Source organism: Chroicocephalus ridibundus, chromosome 10 (genome assembly GCF_963924245.1).
Source record: "Chroicocephalus ridibundus chromosome 10, bChrRid1.1, whole genome shotgun sequence".
NCBI lineage: Eukaryota > Metazoa > Chordata > Aves > Charadriiformes > Laridae > Chroicocephalus > Chroicocephalus ridibundus.
This window is the reverse complement of record NC_086293.1, coordinates 14,819,706-14,842,635: the sequence shown is the minus strand read 5'-3', so window position 1 is coordinate 14,842,635 and position 22,930 is coordinate 14,819,706. Positions and strand designations below refer to the sequence as shown.

Genomic DNA, 22,930 nt, shown 5'->3' with positions numbered 1-22,930 from the left:
GGGGGCGGGGGGCACCAACCCTCGGCTCCTTTGGTCCTTCCCCCGCAGGGAAGAGCCCTTCTCCCCTCCTTGACAGGTGACAGACGGCCGGGAGAGCCGCGGGAGGGGCGCTGACACCACGTCAACCAGCCCTTGTACTTGAATAAAGGAAATAAGTCTGAATTTCACATCACCTTTAATCCCATTACTGCGGTGTGTTTATAAATAAACCAGCCTCTGTCACCTAAACCCACTGGCATTTGTAACTCTAACTTCAAACTACATTTGGTATATTCTAACTTCAGCAGTATTTTCCTTTCATACCACCGGGTTCAGACATACCCACTCACCCACCAACTATTTTTAAGCCTTTTCTCAAAGAGAACCAGAGCACACTCTTAGCACAAAATTTTATTTTACCCGGACCCCATGCTTTTTACAGTTTATACACATTTTACAACCAGAAAACCAAGGGTTCCAATTTCACCATGTGATAATCCATTTTTGTTTTGTATTCAGGATCTTTATAGCCCTTAGTAAAACACAGGTACATAAACTGCAACAAACTTGTAGCAGGACAAAAAATGAACAGTGCTAACCTTCTCTCTCAGGTGTGGACACATAGGATTTTGAACGCCACCATCTCCTGTGTTGGTAAAGGATGCAACACAACCCCCAGAGAAGCGGGTACGAGCGCAGGCTGCACCTCATCCAGACCCACCGGCATTACAGGAGGCCTTGCCGCAGACTAGAAAATACCCTCCTCTAAGCTTCACGTAAACCTTTAAACAGCGTTTCTTCATACTTGCATATGCAGTGAAAATGAGGTATAAATTAGTTGCTTTCATAAGGAATATTAGTATTCTGACCTAAGCCCTTTCGTTCTGCATGTTACTTTTCTAGGTAATCTCAGTAATAGCAATGAAGTTAAGGTGTCCAAGCAGACATTAACGTTTCTTTAAAACAAGAATACAAGATTTATACCAGATGATCAAAACAGAACACTTTAAAGTCTATGTTACCTTCAAGAGCCACTTTGTTTCCTAAGGCTTTGATGATTAAGACACAGTAGGCCATCTGATTCTCATGGGATAGTAAAGGTTGCACTAAATGGGAATAAAGAATCCAAAAACAGTCAATACAAATATTTACATCTACTTCTGTAAAATTTAAAAATCTAATACTCTGACAAATGCTTTTATACCTAAAACAGTTAATGCTGACTGCATGTTAAAATTTCCCATTTACCTAAGCTCTTCCTGAAAACCAAAGATAGTCTGAGTGGCACCTGTATCAGCCCTTAAGGAGTATCCACTCACACAGGAAATGGTACTTTCAAAAGCACTGGCAGCAATAGGTTCCAAATAAAAGCTCAAAGGATTAATTAAAAAAAAAAAAAAAAAAAAAGTGCTCCATTTGTCTGCCAAGACTGTAAAAAAAATGGTGAAAAATCAGCAATTTATTGATTCGCTGTAGTAGAAAAAAAACTTAATAGAATTACTAATCTTTGACCATCATAAAAAGTTGTTTCCTTTTTTTTAAGAAAAGCCTGAACTCTAACATTTGCACATCATAATTCTAATACGCAGCAAATTAGTAAGTTCCAACAACGGGTTTTATACTGAATGTGCTTTTGGGTTTTTTTTGTGTGGATTTGTTTTCTTTTGCTTTTAAACTTAGAGCAACTATCCATGCTTCAATACGAAGGCAAAGTGTTGAGTTTTTTAGGAGAAAAATGGTTTCACCCTGGTTTCCAAAACTGAAACTAAGACAGTAAGAGGGTAGTTCCTTCCAACCTCCCCATGAAAAAAAAAAAAACAAAACAGTCTTTTATTTTATTAAAACAGTTAAAATTTCTATGACAGACAGGGAGTTAAGACAAATTTTAGTGTCCTTGCTCTATGGCTTTATTGAAATCCTTAGAATAAGTGCCTGAATCTCAAACTGAACTAGGCTTTTCCATGAACTTGCCTGTGTAACTTCAGTGACTAACTGCTCTCCCAACAAGGAACAAAATCCCTAACACTTGTAGAGAAGTCCTATTACCAAGAGGCTTTTCTCCAGAAGCAACTTCTCATCATTCACATCCTTTGTCTCACTCAGTCCACTGAATACACAAGCAGGAAGAGAGTTCTCCAACACAGATAACGTGCACAGATGTGCAAGAAACCTCTTACAATAGAGGCAATGGTACGATAAGCAAAGAATTTCAACTGCTGAGTATTTCACACGAGTACCTATCACAGCCACAGTTCTGAGAAGTAGCAAAATAGTTGCTGCCTGGAATGCAGAGAGGAAGATGCAAGCTTCTTCCTCCGATTCTTAGCATTCCCAAGGGTCCGATTCAAACACTTCCTCTGACATTACCAAAAATGTAGATCAACATCATGCCATGTGGATGCTATTTGACCAATGCCTTAAGGAATGACATGAGAAATACTTTGCAGCCACTGGAGATTTGCTTGAAAACTATATTAAGTCACAGTACAATTATGGAAAAAGTCTAAACCTTGCTACTTATATACTAGGAACCGTAAAAGCAGCAGCAATAAATTTAAAAAAAAAAATAATTCTGCATTCTTCTGAACTGCTTTAACTACTGTTAAAAATCAGCATCTGGCCCTAAAATAAATATTGAATAGTTCAGATTTCTGGTGTTAAATGTTAAACACATTTAGAATTACAAGCAGAGCTACCATCTCTAGACAGCTCATGAGACAACACAAGCAATATACAAGATGAAGCTGTAATTTAAAGTCTCATCCGAGTCCCACACTCTGCTTTAGAGGGCTTAGTGTAAAATAGTCAGACTAATCTGATTTGTCTAAGAATAGAGAATTATCATCCTAACATGTTCAGATGTTGTGAGTACAAATACGAGATTTTCCTGTCATAAAAACATCCACCAATTATGCTTCAGACAGCAAGCCACTGCTATTGTGTTATTAAAAATTAACTGATGAGATTTTAGAGAAACAATCATATTAAGAATACTTAAGAAAGACTTCTAATGTAATTTTCATAAGTATACAGAGTTTATGAATCAAGGGCTGCTTTAGTAAAACTCATGCCTTCCAGTGCTGTCTCATGAGGTAACAATCATCATTTCTGCTACTGTTGACAAGTAAAATGATCCGTTTAGCAAAATCTTAAATAAAGGGATGACTGAAAAATATTTTAAATATTGCACAAATAATTTAACTGCAGACAGTACAAGACACTTAAAGCATTGATTTTTTTGTCAACATATGAACTCTATTATATAGTCACATTTTCTATAGTACAGGTTTGGGTTTTTTTTACAAGACATTTAAATTCAGCATTTACATAAACAATTATCTTTACAATCTGTTATAATATAATGTTAGGAGTTCCATCAGGAATTAGTTTTGCCTTTGTTTTAAAAGTTCATCAATCTGAGTTTTGTACATGTTTTTCACATCTTCGAGATCTAGTCGGAGTTCTTCAGCTTCCTCTGCTTTCTCTCCATACATCTGAAGAATTGTATTGTACCTTTGATCCAAATCCTGCAAGGACATGTAGTTTGTTATTTGACTGTTTTTCAACATAAAAAAAAGTTGCTGGTAAGATAGTGTTTTACACTATTAGGAAAAATAAGTGTAGTGTTATTTTATCAAACTACTTCACAATGACGCACATAGTAAACTCTTCAAAAATACTTTATGCTTTGATTCTCTGAATATGGTTAGATTTGTACTCTACGTATAAAAGGAGGATACTCCAAAGACAAAGATCCTTGACTACAAAGAATTAGTGCTGGCTTCAGAGGACATACTGAAGCACCTTGAAGTTCAGCTCCTATAAGCATTAAAAACAGCTGGCAAACTGCACTAAGTTTTACTACAGGAACAACCACAGTTTGTGAAATGCTTCATCAGAAAATTTAACATCCTGTATTTACAGAACAAAGATCATTTCCAAAATTATTCCAAAGCTATTTGCAATATTTCTACTTAAGTTCTTAAACATTCAGAGGATTAAAATATTTGTCCTAGTACCTGTATCACTACGGCACACTCATTCAGCTTCTGCATCAAACTCTCATAAATCCCCACTATTTATCAAAACCCCCCCTTTACTACAAAGGCTACTTCCAGATAAGTATCTTAAATGAGAGAAACAAAGAAGTTGTTCTCTCCCTGACTTAGCACGCCACCTTATGCACCGCACGCATTTCTAACAACTGCATTTTGAAGTGACTACCTAGCCATGGAGTAGGCATTTTCAGATTCTACTACGTAAAAAAAAAAAAAAAAAAAAAAAAAAAAGGCTCTTCAGTTATTTATGATTAGGGATGGATTTGAATGTAGGGGTATTCCTAAAAAAAACCCAAATCTGTTGATTTTACATCAGATTTATAACAGAAATACACTTACCTTTAACTGTGCACGTAATTTTGGTATTTCCTTCACTTTTTCTTCAAGTTCATCATTTTGATTTGTTAATTTAACCAGTTCTTCTGCCATTATTGATCGAGTTTTCTCAAGGTTTCCAATTTCCAGCTGCGGTAAACACTTCGAACAATTAGGGGGAGGCAAGAATTTACCGTATAAAAATATTTTGATATGGTAATTAAGGCTGCTTCTTAAACCAGACTATGAAATAGCACACCCCAGAAGCACTCTTACTTTCTTCTCAATCTGATCAGTGGTTTGATATTTTTTTCTTTTTCAGATAGACAAGTTAAGTGCTCTGGATAGGTCATTGCCAAAACAAAAAAAGGAAGCAACAAATCCTTCTCTTACTCATTCCTACGCATACCTCCAGCAGCTATTCAGGTGAACAGAGTTGTCATGAAAGCGGAAAAGTGAATGCACTCTGCTGTGAGGAGAGGGACCAACTTTTTGAATATAAAACCAACAATATAATATTGATTGCATTAGTATTTACACATACAAATGCTGTATTTGGTTATGTAAGAGTAACTAAAGTACCTGTAGATGTGAAATCTCTCCTTCTCTTAGTTTTAGCTGTGACTGAAGGTTTTCAATTATACTTGAACCTGCTCCCATCCTTATAGCATCATAAAGATTGCTCCCACTAGTAGCAATTGGCCCAAATGAGTGATCATGAGGATCATCCTACAAACAAAAGGTTAGAGAAGCTTAAAATTGGACAAAAATGCGCACCCTTTGGAATCTTCCCTCTCCTGAAGTACTACATCATTTAACATTTAAAATTACACTGTTACTAGGCAAGCATTTCAATGCTTAAAATTTGTTTTTAAAACAAAAGCGTATAGTGAATAGGTACAATTTGATATAGCTCCTTACTGGCAAGTTCTCATATCACCTGTACAACTGTCATTTAACTTGGGCATTAATAACCATATACACAGGAAAGCAGCAGAAGCAGTAGACTTCACACAGACCACAACAGTCAATGATACTGCCTAGGGAGCAGGGCTGTGCCCTGAACCAGGATTGCTAGTAAAAATAAATCAATTTACTTGACTCCTACTAGTGTTATTGAATTCTTCTAGATGAAATTAGACGTGTGAACTCAGTACCAATACACATAAATATTATTCTGCAATAGAAGTTTCACACTTTCACAGATGTTTTACCATCATAGACATCTTGTAAGCAGGTTTTAAACAAGGTAATTCCTATGCAGAAATGTCTAAGGCCAATATACTCTTGAAGAGTCATTTTCCACATTAATAAAGCTTCTAGAAGAGGAAAGAAAGCAGTCTGTTAAAAAAAAAAAAAGCCAATATAACTGATATATGATACCTGTGAGAGGAAAGATGTCTGAAGACCTGCCATGTCAACTCCACTTATGGAACTAGAGCGTGACATAGTTGGAGTACTTGAAACAGTTTCAACTGTAAATGACTTCCGATCCTTAAAAAAAACAAAAAAACCCCACACAAACAAAAAAGCCCACCACACCATCACCAATTAGATAAAGAAAAAACTTTATAAGATAGTGAGAGACAGATTCTGTAAAGAACAGACTGCCCTTTTCCACCAACAACTACAGAACACAACGCGACCGATAACCTTTCCCCTTCCCCCATTCCTAGAACATATAAAACTTCAATAAAGAATTACTGCACTACTAACACTTACAGCCTATGTTCAAGTTCTCAGACTTTTCAGGAAACGAAGACAGAAGCTTTAAATTACACCAAAAGAATTTCTTTTCAAGTAGCCAAAGGAGATTAAGAGGCAGTTTTGTATGCCCAAATGTATTACAGGAAGAATATCCTAAACCCAGAAGTATGTCTCTTTTTAGAATGCATGCTAATACTATTTTTTTCTTTTTTTTTTTCTTTAAATAAAGTGTATGAATTAAATTCTGAGATTTCTCACACGCTAATACCTTACTGATATACCTTCTGAACAGACTGACCTCTTTTTACAGACAGCATCTGAAAGTATGCTAGCCTCTGAAGGATAAAGCACTTAGATTTTAGAACTGGAGATGGTAAGAAACCAGTAATAGAAACAGTTTTACTTGAGTATCAATTGCTAATTAGCAGTAACAAAATTAGTGACTATTGAGGACTGTTCTGACTTGTGACTTAAGCTGGAAACGCAAAACAGGAATTCAATGGAAGCAATGCTAGTAGCCTAAGCAAAGAAAACAAGTAGCTTCAGAAGAAAAAGAATCCAAGCGCGTTCAAAAAATCAGAAGATTAAAACAATCATTATCTATATATTTGGTCTCTTCTCAGGTTAAATGGACTATTACTCAAGACTCATTTCAGTGAGTATAACACAAGCCCTTACTTCACTGGAAATAAAAGGCAGCCACAATAAAGAGAAAGCCAAGTCGCTAATGCCTAGGCTGACAGCATATACTGTACTGCTCTAAGTCCGCTTTGCTGCTTTCAACAGTTTCAGGCTCTAGATATCTCCTTGAATAATGATAGTATCAGTAAGATTGAACATTAGCTTTTAGTACCTTCTCCTTTGCTGCTTCTTGCATGAAAACTGCTTTCTTTCTTTCCTGTTCAACTTTCATCTTCTCCATTTCCAACTGAGTAGCTAGCAGCGTCTACAAAAATAAATACAGGTTGTTAACCTCCTGTTAGCTCTTCAACAACAGACTTCAACAATAACATAGATTAAAGCTGAAGTAGGCAATACCTTTTCTTTCTTTGCATCTTCCAAGGTTTTTGCATACTCATCTTTGAGCCCTTCTAGTTCAACCTCATACCTACACAGAGGAAAGAAAGAGGTAGAGAAAGTCAGTAAATAAGTATTCTGTGTTTACTTTATATTGATACAGTTTTAAAACAAACATAGCTTCAAGGCTTTAAACCATTATGAAAGTAACATGCTTCAATCTTCAGCATGAAACAAGATATCCTTAACAAGCTGGGCAACTTAATCAATAGCTGACAACATTTTCATAATTGTATTAACACTCAAAAGAATCAAGTCTTTTGACTTGCAAACAGATCTGCTGCAGATGGTTATGTCAGAGACAGCTTACTCCAATTCACTACAATTTTAAAGAGATGCTGTTAACCAAAAATGCAACTCACCTACTGTTTTCATCTTCCATTTTCTTCAATTTGTTTCTCTCCACTTCTAGCTGAGCCTGAAGGCGCGTATTTTCTTGCCTTAAAAGACTGTTCTGAGACTCAGTAGAAGACATCTGAATTTTATTAGAAAGAAGTTCTTCTGTAGCAGCCCGTTCTCTCTCAGCAGCGGCTGCTAGAAGAGTTTGAGACTCACCTAATATTAGGTAAAGAAAAACATGGAATTTAACCTTTTTGATCAAACATCTATAACGTGGGCCAATTATTTAAGCATCAAAACGGAATTTAAGATTTTTTAGAGTAAACTAATGTTTCTTTTTCAAACAAACAACAACAACAAAAAAAGAAAACCAAACCCAGAACTGTTTTCTGTTGTGAAGGAAATTACATATTTTCCACCATACAGTTAGAAGAACAATGCAGAATAAGGAGACATCATACTCTTTCAGAACACAGCAATATACCACTACAGATTGCTTCCAGAAAAGAAGCAATTTCTCTGGGTCCACCTTTGTCCATTTTATGCATTTTTCATTTAAAATAATATATTACTGCTGTATCAACAAATACATGTGTCATTACCCATGCAGTTAGGTAAGTAAATGATTCAAACCTTTACAACACAGAATCTAAGCAACAGGCTCGACAACTGAAAATACCGGTGGTCTTCCAATGTCTCAGTGTCCATCCTTCCTTTAGATGCTGTAAGGACATGTACATCTTAACACCTCTGTCCTACGATCTTATGTTACACCGTGTTTTAAAGAGAATCACTGAATTACCTGTCCGAGAACCTTGTCAGAATATCCCACAGACCATTTCCTTACAGAAATGCATTTTGTGCTCATCTCTCCTGACCTACCGCCTACGCTTTGGGCAAGTGTCAAGCCCTTTTCATTTACTTTCAGCCATATTGTGTCCTCATCAAGAACCTCATTGTTCAGTAAAAGCTAAAAACATCTTACCAAGTCTGTCAGAAAGGTTCTTTTCCAATTTTTCCCACGCAGAGGTCTGAGCTCCTAGTGTGGCTTGCAGATTTTCTATCTGCCGGAGAAGTGGCCGTGTAGCAGACGTAACGCTTTGACTTAGTTCTTGGTTCCGGCTCTCTGCTTCTTGGAGTCTCTGAAACCACAAATTAAATGTAACTAAGCCTTAAAGTCATATGAGGGATTAAAAGATTTATACAGAATTCAGCTAAACATGTAGCAGTTGCTTTATATTCTAAAATTTATATGTTGAGACTCACAATAAAGTATGAAATTTCAAGACAGAGGCCTAAAATTTTTAGATAAATGATAGAGCAACAGCCCAGAAATCTGCATCTCAAGAGACCTCTGGACATCACTTGAAACATTTTGGCAACAATCTATCTATTTTCTGGACCTTAAGAACAAGGCCCTTAATAACAAATGTTGTTAAGAAGCACCTAAAGAGTAAAATGTATTTGCTAGCAAGTTTAGAGGCCTACTACTTAATGGCTGTATTTTGTCTTATACTCGGAAGATAGCATTACATTTAAAAGGCATCATAAAAATTATGATTTTGTTTTCAATATGTGATTAAAAAACCCATTTCCATTAAGATTTTTATTGTTGTTCTACACCGGACAAATACTGCAGGTAATGAAAGCCTCTTTTTCAGGTTATCAGTGTCACACTAGTGTTTCATTTTTAGCTTTTAGAAGCCCTCTTTGCAGATACAAGCTGTCAGCATCTGTTTGCTATAGTACCTGTTGTAGTTCACCGATTTCTTGACGTAAATAGTCTTCTTTTCTTGCTGCCTGCTGTTCTGCACGTTGTAGCGCTAGCCTCAGGTCTGCCACCTAAATAAAAAAAGACATCATCACTAATCCCTTGCCAAAAGTTATAGTACCAACTATTCATTGCTACAGTCCTACACCATTTTAAAACACTGTTAGACAGGGTATGTCTATTTATAAGTTAAAGGCTTAAGTTTTGCATGCACACAAATAGTTATGCTCATTTATCTATCACTAAAAATTTTGTCCAATTACATTTCTTGAACTCTGCATCACGGTAAGACCACTACAAACTTAACATAGAGCCTGTCAAAGTCACTTAGTTTAGACAAGTAAAGTTAAAAGTATTTTTAAATAAAAATAATATTTTAAAGCTTAGCACAACTACCACTAAAGGCTGAATAAGTTCACAGGAAAGAAATCCACTGGTTATTTGCTAAGTACGCAAAAATAAGTTCCACCTTATATTACATCTGGTTCATTATGTCAGATGCATACACCATCCAAGTACTTTCATTTGTTCAATGAAAAAAAATGTATTCACTGCATTTAAGACCCACCTGAATTGCCAAAGCTTCTTGTTGCTGCCGCGCTTCATCCTGGGCTTTCTCCAGAGCTAACCCAAGCTCTTCCTTTGCCTTCATTTCCCGACTTAGGGCTGCTTCTTGTGCCTCACTGTCCTTTGTAGCATTTGCTTTATGAAGATCCGCAAGTTCCCTGGGGAAGGACCGGGGAAAGCAATGCACTTCCAGTTTATACAATGCCAACAGTGACCATGAATAACTTTCTTACATATTAGCATTTCACAAGCATCACACAAGAAATAGACACAGAAGCTGAATGTATGGTTGAAGACAGGCATGCAAATATCTGCTTACTTGTATGCACTGTCAAGTGCTGCCTGGACACTTCTGTTCCGTTCTTCAAGGTCTTCCACTTCTGCCTGAAATTTAGCCAGATCCTTTTCTTGTCGCTCCACAACACTGTTCAGTTGTTTAATGCTGTCTCGATGCTGCTTTTCAAGGTCTTCCTTGCCATCGAGCACCTATTAGAGTGCAAACAAGAAGCGTGAGACTAATCTGAGACTAATCGCAGCACGTGGGGTAGACAAAGCCATCTGAGAACAACGACAACTGGGACAACCAATTCAGGATGAATTTACACAAAATTACTAAACCAATCTAACACTTCACCAAAAGAGAAAGGTTTTGTTCCCTGGTCTTCCCCAAAACAGGGGGCTCTTCACCACAGTTTCATATGCGTCCTCATACTGTGTCTGTTGCCTCTAAGGTCTTGATTCAATCGCTAACTGAACAAAAAAAAAAAAAAACCTGCCCAAATTCTGCTGATACAGGTTTTCCAACTGAAATTTAGTGAACAGAATTTGGTCAGCCCACCTGAAAACCAGCAGTGCAAGTGCAAACAAGCAGCTGGAGAGATACCTGACCACAGCTGTAAAGTGTTCTGAGAATACACCCAGAAATTACATCACAGCATTCCAATAGTATGAAATAGAAAAGTCTCTCGGAAAAGAAAAAATCTGTCTATCTAGAGCCTCGCCAAAAGGCTACTCTGCAGCTAATATTTATTTTTATTTAAAAAAAAAAAATTTTTTACGTCTCACCTGTTTCAAATGCTGCAACTCCTCTTCCAATTCCTTAATCTTTTTGTTCTGTTTTGTGTTAATATTTTCTCTCTCTTTCTCCTTGGCTCTTAATTTCTTAATAATGTTGGAATTGTGCAGCTGCTGTTTGGAAAGCTTTTCTCCTGGGAAAAAAATTAACACAAAGCTAGTGCATATTGCTATTATTCTATGAACTGTTTCTATTTACATCTCCCCCTGCTCTTCAGTCCCGTGAAAATAATAAGCAAATATATATTGAAATACTTACTTTTATATTTTTTCATGCAAGTTCTTAAGATTTAAGTCTACCTTATCCTGAGACAACCCTGATATAATAAGCTATAGTGACATAGGATAGGAAAAAAATCAAAATGGCCTGCTCATTTAGTAACTATATTTTACTTTCAAAATTAAAAAGCAGTAAGGGAGACACTGTAGAAATGCCTTGAAAGATGCCCTACTTAGATTTCTGCTGAATGGAACATGGATTGTTATACTGCATGCTGGTTTTATCTCACAGGACCTTTAACGCACGCTGCAGAAAGTACCCCCCCAGCCACCTCTATTCGACTGATCGTTCCTGTTGCTCTTTGCTGTTAACTAGGTGGTTTAAATGTTCAGAAACATCTAACATGTTTCAAATAAGGGTTTCCCCCCCACCCCCTCTCACAAAGAATGCTCATATGTGAAGGCAGTACATTTCAAATTATTCTACAAATTTTTACTATTGATTTTTCTTTTTTAATTCTCACCTTCCTCCAGTAATCCTTTGATTTGCTCTTCTTTTTCTTTCAGTAATTCGGCAGTTTCATTAGTATTAAGTCTAGTAGCCAATTCTTCTTTAACAGTCTTTACTTCCTAAATAATAGGATAAATGCTTAAGACCACTTATTAAAATACTTTGCATTTATGCATAAATATAAGTTACACTGATCACCTTTTTGTTCTCCACTTCCTCTCGAAAGTCTTTCCTCCAAAAACAATTTAGATTGGAAGAGAACTCTGGGGATTATTTGATCAAATCTGATTCCATCAAGTTTTAAAAACTTCTAAGGATTGAGACTCCATAAATTCTCTGTATAACTTGTTCCAACTCCTTCTTCCATTTCACTTTCTATACTTTAAACTTTTGCAATATATTAAAACCAAACTGTTATATTCACACACAGGTACCAAATATTTTTTCTATTCCAGCTTACTACTGTGGCAACACAGTGACATATACAATGACAAAACAACTGTGAAATTTTTTTTTTTCCAGTTACAGATTTGAATTTACTTTTTGGAGACTAGCAATAAGCTAGAGAAATGTAATGCTGTGATACGAGGTCAAGAACATTTAAAACTCCATAAACTCCGTTGCTTCAGACTTCTGTGCCTATTCCAAATGAATCAGTCTTCAGTCCCTAGTTTGCCCACCAGTTAATCCTCTAAAGAAGCCATTCCCATTCTTGGTCACTTCCCCACACCCCCAGGCCATTCTTCTCTCTCACACCAATGCAAATGCATATACGGGTACAAGGGAAATGAAAGCAGATGTTAAACCTTTTTCTCCCCAAAATCAGACTAACTTTAACTTAAATAAGTTCCCTAACTCGGTTGACAACACAGCTGCAAGAATAACATGTGTCAACACAAGGAAATAACAAGCAGCCTCAGAGGCTAGAATCAACTTATGCTAGTTACTAATACCATGAGATAGACGTGTTACTCTTGTGCTTTTAGAATCATAGAATGCATTGGGTTGGAAGAGACCTTTAAAGGTCATCTAGCTTTCCCTAGCTTAATTTTTTTAATTAATCTACCTCAAGAAATACAATTTTGTTCTAAAATAATAAACATTAATTTCACTAAAAAGCCAAATTACCTTTTTAGCTGCATCTCTTTCCTTGCAGGCTAGCTGAAGCTTCTTTTCAGCATCCGCAATTCGCTGAGCAAACTCTTCTTTAAGAGATGAAAGACTACTGCTCTCTTCTTTCATTCTAAACATTTCACTACATTTAAAATTAACATTTCAGAACAGTTGCATGGTTATGCGACATTCCAAGCAGTCTGAGATAGGCTGTCTTAAATGCTTTTAAAATGTGTTTTTTTTATTTTACGCACATTAACCAGAGTCAAAAAACACATCCATATTAGAAATACTAATCAAAGATCTTTATTAATTTAGTAATTTACCCATGAAAACAATGAAATGCTTGATTTACCTTAAATGTTTTGCCCCTTAAACAAGTTCTTTCTGATTAACCATAGCCTGTATCATATACAGGGCAAATGATTAAATGTATTAAGATCAAGTAAGTCATTATATAGTAAGTTAAGATCAACTTAGTCATTACATATTTATCTGTAAATTTTTAAACTTGATATTTGATTAGTAAACTGGTAAATCAAACTTTTCATTTTTTTTTCCTTTTAAATAAATTAAATAAGGAATTCAGGTTTTTCCCTACAACCAGCCCTTCCACCACACTTTCACTGCCTCAATTTTAGGCAGTAAATTACTTAGTAAATCAAGTTCATCCATCTGTATCAGAAAAGTCAGTCTCCCTTAATAGCTGAATCCAGTCTTATAACAAAGGTCTTTATTAATAACCAAGTCTGACTCTACACATCTGTTCGTTATTCCTACTGCTTACTCACTGAAGAATCTTTCACCAACCTCTTCCCAAAAGAGACTTTGGCCCCAAGAAGTAACGTCTTTTAAAAAAGACCATCACAGTACATGCAATCATTATTTCCACCTTTCCCAAACAGTGCACATCCCTTGCAACCTTTGTTCTGGTTATAAAGCTACTTGTTTTACAATATTGTCTACTGATTGTATCACAGCAAAGTTACAGTTACACCCAGTATTGTGTATCTTTTCATACTTACTCTTTTAGGTTATCATAAGCTTCTTCCAGGCGCGCCTTTTCTTTACTAGTACTTAGTAACTGTATTTCCCTCTTCTCCAGTTTCTCAGTTAATGAATCAATCATCTGGACGATGTTTTTAAAGATAAAGATCAGATGAATGGGACAATTAAAACACAAGAGGGTCAGGCTTCCCCTTTCCCCCAAACCATTCCCTCCCAACACTATTTAAAGCTAAACTTGTCAATGTTTTTAGGAATTTGAGGTAAAAGCCAGTGAAGATTACCACATTTCTGCCACATTAATTTAGAACTACGCAACATTTAAACACAAGACACCTGTTTTCTACAGATGTAGAAATCCTACTAAGTAAGCACATGTGGCTCAGCTAAATTCCCTAATAAAATCATGAAATAAAATATATTTAATTATAAATTAAGTTTTAAAACAGAGCTGATAACCTATAAAACTATAGCTAACATTAACCATTAAGACTCCCAGTGCTCCTTCTACCACTCTTTACAGAATCACAGAATAATTTACACTGGAAGGTCTCTTCTGTGAAATATTAGCACAAAGCAGCAAAACAGCATCAGATTAGGGAAGAAAGCTTTCAGGGAGGGTCAAGAGATCTCAGGTCACACCATCAAAATAATTTTTAATACCAGATTTTAGAAAGCTAAATATAGAGAATGAACACAAACATACATGCAAATATAGAAATATAAACAAATGAAACATATTCTGTAAGTGTAGATCAATATGGCCAATGAAAGACAAAATTTGCCATGGTCCATTATAATGTATAACCATTTAAGTTAGGAAAACTTATGGATGACAGTCCATGGCTTTGGAGTTCCTTAAGAAATGTACACTGACATTCTCTATGCTTCACACAAAAAAATGTTTTCCTTACAACACAGATTACATTGGGGTCTTATGAATTCCCATAAGCAACTGCTTTTCCCTTATTACTGTTAGAAACAGCATCAGTGTTGCAAACATGCCTACAGGGCAAGGCCATGAGTAGGGCCCATTTATGTCACATACTAGGCACACAGACTATGAGCAAAGCAAAACGCAAAGAAACAGAACACACCTCAAAGGAGCTCAGAAATTAAAAACAAGGATAGACAGACAGGAAGGTGACAAAGGAAATGGAAAAAGATAGTGCGCACTATACATTGGTGGAACTGGACAAAACACATGGCTTCATAGCTACAGTTTAGCCTTCCACACACTTGAGTATCCTACTTTGCCATATTTCTAGTCATTCTATTCATCTAAACTAGCCATACAAATTTCTTTTAATCTATTCACTATTCATAACTATGCTTGTCTTCATTAAAAAGCCTAGCGTACCTTCTTTTTAAAAGTAAATATTACTTCTGCTAAGTAAACCCCATTAATTTATCTAGTAAAAAGCCCTCATTTACAGTAACTACTGCTATCCTCAAAGAACATGCATAATGCTCCTGGAATGTAATCAAGTTTTGAGGGTTTCTAAGTCTGTGGAAAATACGCTTGCAAAATATTATCTTGATTATTGCTGAAACACTAAAGGCTTGTAGTTTCATAATTCTAATTAAAACACTTAGGAATCTCCTTCACCTTTCACAGAAAAAAAAAATTACAACAGAGAATTAAAATAACACATTTAACCTATCAAGGCTTCCTGTTTGCTAGCACTACTCACAATTCACAATAATAACTAGGTGGATTAGGTGCAACCTGAAGCTATTGCTGGGAGAAGTCTCAAGATCGCGAGCTCTTGTCCTCGTGGGGGACTTCAATTTGCCAGACATCTGCTGGGAATACAATACAGCAGGGAGGGAACAGTCTAGAAGGTTCCTGGAATGTGCTGGGGATAACTTCCTGACACAGCTAGTGAGAGAGCCAACTAGGGAAGGTGCCCTGCTGGATCTGTTGTTTGTAAATAGGGAAGGTCTTGAGGGGAATGTGAAGGTTGGAGGCTGTCTTGGGAACAGTGACCATGAAATGATAGAGTTTTCAATTCTGCGAGAAGCAAGGAGAGGGGTCAGCAGAACTGCTACCTTGGACTTCCGGAGGGCGGACTTTGGGCTTTTCAGGAGCCTGGTTGACAAAGTCCCCTGGGAGGCAGTCTTCCAGGGCAAAGGAGCCCAGGAAGCCTGGATGATTTTCAAGAAGGAAGTCTTAAAGGCGCAGGAGCAGGCTGTCCCCATGTGCCAGAAGACAAGCCGTCGGGGAAAAAGGCCGGCCTGGCTAAACAGGGAGCTAGTGTTGCAACTTAGGGAAAAAAAGAGGATCTATGGCCTCTGGAAGGAAGGGCAGGCCACTCAAGACGACTACAAAGAGGTAGTTAAGCTATGTAGGGAAAAAATCAGGAGGGTCAAAGCCCAGCTGGAGCTAAACCTGGCTTCTGTTGTCAAGGACAACAAAAAAAGCTTCTATAAATATATTAGCAATAGGAAGAGGACTAAGGATTATCTCTGTCCTCTAGTAGATAGGGCCGGCAACATAGTGACCAAGGATGAGGAAAAGGCTGAGGTACTTAATGAAGTCTTTGCCTCAGTCTTCAGCAGTAGGACCAGTTGTTCCCTGAGCACCCAGACCCCTGAACTGGAAGACAGGGATGGGGAGCAGAATGAAGCCCCTCTAATCCAAAGGGAAATGGTGAGGGACCTGCTTCAGCACCTGGAGGTGCACAAATCTATGGGGCCGGATGGGATCCACCCAAGGGTATTGAAAGAGCTGGCGGAGGTGCTCGCCAGGCCACTTGGTATCATTTATGAGCAGTCCTGGACAACCGGGGAGGTCCCAGCTGACTGGAGGTTAGCAAATGTGACACCCATCCACAAGAAGGGCCGGAAGGAGGATCCGGGGAACTACAGGCCAGTCAGTCTGACCTCGGTGCCTGGGAAGGTCATGGAACAGATCCTCCTCAGTGCCATTACACGGCACATGCAGGAGAACAGGGTGATCAGGCCCAGTCAGCATGGGTTTGTGAAGGGCAGGTCATGCCTATCAAACCTAATATCCTTCTATGATAAGGTGACCCACTTAGTGGATGAGGGAAAAGCTGTGGATGTTATCTACTTGGATTTTTGCAAAGCTTTTGACACTGTTTCCCACAGCATTCTCCTGGAGAAACTGGCTGCTCATGGCCTGGACAGGTGTACTCTTCGCTGGGTAAAAAACTGGCTGGATGGCCGTGCCCAGAGAGTGGTGGTAAATGGAGTTAAATCCAGTTGGTGTCCAGTCACAAGCGGTGTCCCCCAGGGTTCGGTGCTGGGGCCGGTTCTCTTTAATATCTTTATCAATGATCTGGATGAAGGGATTGAATGCACCCTCAGTAAGTTCGCAGATGACACTAAACTGGGCGGGCGTGTTGATCTGCTTGAGGGTAGGTTGGCTCTGCAGAGGGATCTGGACAGGCTGGACCGATGGGCTGAGATCAATGGTATGAGGTTCAACAAGGCCAAATGCCGGGTCCTGCACTTCGGACACAACAACCCCATGCAGCGCTACAGGATTGGGGCAGAGTGGCTTGAAAGCAGCTCGACAGAAAAGGACTTGGGAGTGTTGGTTGACAGCCGGCTGAATATGAGCCAGCAGTGTGCCCAGGTGGCCAAGAAGGCCAACAGCATCCTAGCCTGTATCAGGAATAGTGTGGTGAGCCGGACTAGGGAAGTGATCATCCCCCTGTACTCGGCACTGGTGAGGCCCCACCTCGAGTACTGCGTTCAGTTTTGGGCCCCTCGCTACAAGAGGGACATTGAGGTGTTGGAGCGTGTCCAGAGAAGGGCTACAAAGCTGGTGAGGGGCCTGGAGGACAAACCTTATGAAGAACGACTGAGGGAGCTGGGGTTGTTTAGCCTGGAGAAGAGGAGGCTGAGGGGAGACCTTATCACCCTCTACAACTACCTGAAAGGAGGTTGTAGAGAGATGGGGGCTGACCTCTTCTCCCTGGTGACAAGTGATAGGACGAGGGGAAACGGGTTCAAGTTACGTCAGGGGAGGTTTAGATTAGATATTAGGAGACATTTTTTCACTGAAAGGGTTATTAAACATTGGAATAGGCTGCCCAGGGAGGTGGTGGATTCACCATCCCTGGAGGTGTTTAAAAAAAGGGTAGATGGGGCCCTTAGGGACATGGTTTAGAAGTGGCTCTTGTCAGGGTAGGCTAAAGGTTGGACTCGATGATCTTAAAGGTCCCTTCCAACCTCAACACTTCTATGATTCTATTTCATCAGAAATTTCACCAGTATTATTCCACTGCAGAATATCAACGAGTTTTCTACAAGGTAAGGTAGTTCAGCATCAATTAATTAATTCAAATAAGGTGACGCTGATATCTACATAAGGAGATGATAGGAGTTTCATTTGTTTGAAAAAAAGGGTGCATTTGCAAAACATATTTTACATGTTACCTTTTTAAGCTCTTGCTTTTCAGTGTCCTCTTCTAACAATTTTTCAACAGCATCCTGCTGCGGCTCAGTCTGCTCTTCCACAATCTGCTCTTCAACAGTTTGCACAGTGGCAACCAAAACATCTGGCTGCTCAGAATTAACAGGGGTCGCGCTTCTCCCACTCTCTTCCATCTCAGCTTCCTCAGCATGTAAAACAGGAGTGTCATTCAAGTTTTCAGATTTATTTTTCGGGGCATCAACCATTTCTGTCTTTGGCACAGAAGGACTGACAGCAACAGACGCTGAAGCAGAAGCTCTGCCTGATAACTCATCATCTGAATTTATTTCGCTTACACTTCTACTATCTAAAGACTGTACACTAAATGAATCAATTCTTTCAAAAGCATCAGAGGAGCAGCAGCTCTCGGTCATTTTTTGAAAGTCATCTAAACGATTATAATCTGCACAGGCAGATGCAGATAAAAGCTGAAATGATGTTTGCATTAGATGAAGACTGGATTTTGAATCTGCGGCTTCTTGTCTTGAACTTACTGAGCTCTCACTTATTACACTTTCATGGTCCAGAACTTCAATATCACTAGTTGTAGATGTCCCGGAGGAGAAAGTGCTAACTGGAGGTGACGGTGTATTGCTTTGCCTGTCCTCAGTCTTTCGCTCCTTAGTTTCCAAACCCACATCTTTTGTGCCTGCATGAAGAGGCTGTGAAGTAGTCTCTGATGCACCTCCCGTTACACCCCCTCCTACACCGGACTTTTCATTAAGAGCATCTTCAGGTACTTCCAGATTTAGAGCAGACACCTTTTTGTCAGTAACTTCATTTGTGCTTTCTTCATGCTTGGCATTAGATTTAAGTACAGATTTCTCTTCTAATTTCTCCTTGGGAACATCGAGGTTTTTCAAGTCCACCAGGCCAGCTACAGAGGAATCCTTCACTTCTGCCTCTGTCACTGGTACTTCCAGCTGACTGGGGTGTTGAGACTCCTTTAAAGTGCTTTTCACCTCCTCTTTGGGTCGCTGTGATTTGGCTGGAGGTTTGGACACGACTGGATTTTTCTGTATACTCTGAACATCTGTCGGAGAGAGAAAGGCACTGAAGAAGTTCTCAGATTCATCTACTACCGTCCTCCTCACTGGCTTAGTGATTGCTGTTGGTGATATTGGCTGATTCTGTGGTTCTGTATTCGAACTTAAGCCCCAGGAAGACGTATCCCATCCTCCGCTTATGAGGGAATTTGTTCCTAAAACAATAAAAAAAGAAATAGGTCAAGAACTCTTAAAATGTATTATTTTTCAGTATTTGTCTTTTTAGATGCAACAATTCAGAAAAAATATTTTCAATATCATATAACATAAAGTGAATATTATACGTGATCACAAACAGCATTATTTTTGTTACTACTTCCTTACAAAGCCTGGAACCAATTTTTAGACAAAGCAAAAGAAGCTTAAGGGAGACACAAAGTAATTTTAAGACTTAAGGTAGACACAGACACCTCTAGAAAGCAGGAGTACCTGAATGTAACCAACTCACTCCCTCCCTGTTAAACAGGAACTTAAGCAAAGGCAGAAAGAAACCATACACAAATGCAACAGTAAATCCAAGAGTGAGAATTTCAGAAAGAAGACGGAGAGAAGTGTCTGGGAAGAGGAAACAAGCCCACACAGCATTCTGAAAGCTATAAGGGCAAGCCTGGAGCGTATTTGACCACAAAAAGCAAGCATTTCCTTTGCCAAGGGTTCCCTTGCAAAAGGGAATGTGGGCTCCTGCTTCCTATAGTGAGAGGAGGCTAGGCAAAACAGTCTGAAAAACTATAGTTTAATAGTGTAGAATTATATAGATTACAAAAGGAGGAAACAATTAATAGGTCTTAAAAGTTATCTGCCAGTAGCACACAAATACTTCACACACCACACAGAAAACAGAGGAAAAAGCTTTAAACATTTGTGGAATTTACACTGTAAGAAGGCTTCTTGCCCTTTCAGTTTGTGACAGGCTTCGTGTTTTTCCCCTCACACACCAAGCAACAGCAAGAAGCTGACAATACACACTGTCAGCAGCCCAGCTAAGATGACAGTTTTCTTCTCCTGTGGACAACTACTGTCCTGGTTTCAGCTGGGCTAGAGTTAATTCTCTTGCTAGCAGCTGGTATAGTACTACATCTTGGATTTAGGATGAGAATAATGTTGATAACACACTAATGTTTTTAGTTGTTACTAATCAGTCAAGGACTTTTTCAGCTTCCCATAGAAGCTGAGAGAGAGCACAGACAGGACAAACTGGCCAAAGAAATATTCCATACCATAGACGTAATGCTCAGCAAATACATGGTGGTTGGCCGAGGGGAAGGATCCAGGATCACTGCTGGGGATAGTCTGGGCATTGGTCAACAGGCAGGGAGCAACTGCACTGTGCATCACTCATGTTGTATATTCTTTTATTATAATAATTATCTTTTCTTCCTTTGCTGTCCTATTAAACTGTCTTTATCTCAACCCAAGCATTTTAACTTCCCCCCAATTCTCCTCCCCATCCCAAAGGGCAGAGAGGAGTAAGCGAGCGGAGGGAGTTAAACCATGACAATGATTAGTTCTGAAGCTGCCCTAAACCAACATCAACAGTTTTTATTATTGTATTTCTTGCGGGTTTTCCAGGACTTCTAAACAGCAAGGATAATAAGAATTTCAGCATCAAATTTCAGTAGCATCCCAAGTCCAAAAATTGATTTTGTACCTATGAACATAATCTGGGTAATGTAACGATTTCAGGCTACTTAAAAACAAGCTCACTTTATACAGTAGCATCTATTAAAAAATGCCAAGTTATAATACTTAAAGCAGACTACCACTTTCAGAAACTGTTGATAGCTATTGGCCTAAAGATCTCAAATTCAGATAACTGTTGCCATCATTACCAAAAATACTACAAACATCTGATTTATTACTACCTTGTCCATGATTCAATAGCTTCGGAAAAAGCCCTGTAAATGAACTGTAACATTCAGAAAATATTTTTACTTCTTTTATGAACAAATATGTTTTCCCTGAAAAACAGATGCAGGCTGATCTTTGCTGCTTTCCTTATGAATGACAGAACTACTATAAATTCTAAGATATAAGTTAAATTTAAAAAAGGTTTGGACAAGTTTAAAGTTTTAAGAAACTTATGCACGACACAGCCTTCTATAAACAATTCCTGTAATTTAAGATGACACTGGACTATGTGACTGCTGAGCCCTTGCTCCCACAAAGGGACAAAGACATGCCAAACTGACCATACGCTTTGCTAAGCGGCCAACCCAGAAAATATTTTCATTTGTTAGTTTTCAGAAATCTAACTCTGCTGTGGGTATACCTGGAAATAACCTCATCAAAGACGTGCATTTCTTCTAGATACAGTTGCAATAAGGACACCAATTCTGGATGACTTAGTTTCCCACCCTTTTCTTCATTCATTCTTATATTTAAGCTATTACTTATGGGGAAAAAAAGTTTCTAACGAGACAGCTCCTTTTTGCTCTTTCACTTCCAAACAGCAATTTAGGAGTAATCATTCTTTCAGGTTCTGCACTAGCACACGTACCAAGGAGATACTTCCTCATAACCAAACTGTGACATTTTTTCCACCAACACATTCCTTTCAACAGATGCTGCAGGATCATGAACTTAACGCCACAAAGTGGAAACTTTACTTGGTTTATGTGGACCAGACTTTCAGCTTGTACTCTGCTCTTCCTGCCAAAAGGTGAATCCATGCATACAAAGAACGTAATCTCCTCTTTTTTATTAACAAAAAGGTTTTTATCACCTATTAGTCCCTCAGCAAAAAAAATAATGCCTTAAGAAATACGGGTATGAAGCATGGAGCTGCCCAAAGCACGACACTACTGACAAAAACCAGGTATCGCTTGTGCTGCTGAGGCTTCCTCAGCTTTTTGCCACTATTGTGCCTCCCTCACCTGGAAGCGGGGCACGAGAAACACCACAGGCGCTGCAGAACGGGCTTTGGGCAGGAGGGCCCGGTTAGACCCCCACAGGCGCAACCCCCCGGCCCGGGTTACGGGGGAGACAGGGGAGGGGGGCGGAGGAGGCGGGTGAGGGGAAGGCGCCGCCCTCAGCAGGCCGTGAGGTGAGGCGGCCCGGCCCGGCCCACACGGGGGGCTGGGGGCACGGCCAGGGCCGCCCGCCCGCGCTTACCGTCGCCGTAGTCGGGGATGACGGCGTCGGGCCAGGGGCTCTCCTCGGCCTGGATGTCCAGCACCCGGTCGATGGACTTCTGGGCCTGCGACAGCGCCTGCTTGGCGAAGCTGGAGAGCTGCGAGGCGTTGAACCAGCTCATCCTCCGCGCTGCCCCACGCCCTGGCCCAGCAGCGGAGAGGCGGGCGGGGGGCGACCCGCCCTCAGAGCGCGGGGCCCGGCTGCCGCGGCCTGGGGCTCGGCTCCGCGCGGCGGGGAGGGGCGGCCCCGCGTATGCGCGGCGCGCGGCTCCACGTCGCAAACAGCCCCGCGCGCAGCCGCGCGCCGTCCCCCTGACACGTCACGAGGGGGCGGGGCGAGGACCGTCATGGCGAAGGGGCCGGCCCGCCTCGGGCCCATCATGGCGGAGGGGCGGTCCTGGCTGTTGTGACAGTTCCTCCCCATTAGGTGCTAAAAAGACAACTTTACTTCCCACTCTTCTAAACCCCAACGCCTCAACTCGCTGTTTAAAGTCCCACGGCCTACGTGGGGCCTTCTCGATGCTTCCAAAGGTGTTAAAAATTATTAAAAGGTGTTAAAAGCTGAAGTGTC

General features: G+C 39.6%; 1 protein-coding gene across 1 annotated transcript; it reads right to left on the bottom strand.

The window, feature by feature from the left end:
* Positions 1-375: 375 nt before the first annotated feature.
* TMF1 (TATA element modulatory factor 1) lies at positions 376-22,665 on the bottom strand. Its single transcript, XM_063347870.1, has 17 exons — positions 22,340-22,665; positions 18,146-19,383; positions 13,756-13,859; positions 12,746-12,872; positions 11,631-11,736; positions 10,879-11,021; positions 10,133-10,299; positions 9,815-9,971; positions 9,225-9,317; positions 8,461-8,617; positions 7,499-7,691; positions 7,098-7,167; positions 6,913-7,005; positions 5,736-5,846; positions 4,935-5,081; positions 4,377-4,502; positions 376-3,506 (listed from the first exon to the last, which is right to left on the bottom strand). The coding sequence occupies exons 1-17, from the start codon at positions 22,479-22,481 to the stop codon at positions 3,363-3,365; spliced, it is 3,318 nt and encodes a 1,105-aa protein (XP_063203940.1). The 5' UTR covers positions 22,482-22,665; the 3' UTR covers positions 376-3,362.
* Positions 22,666-22,930: the final 265 nt, after the last annotated feature.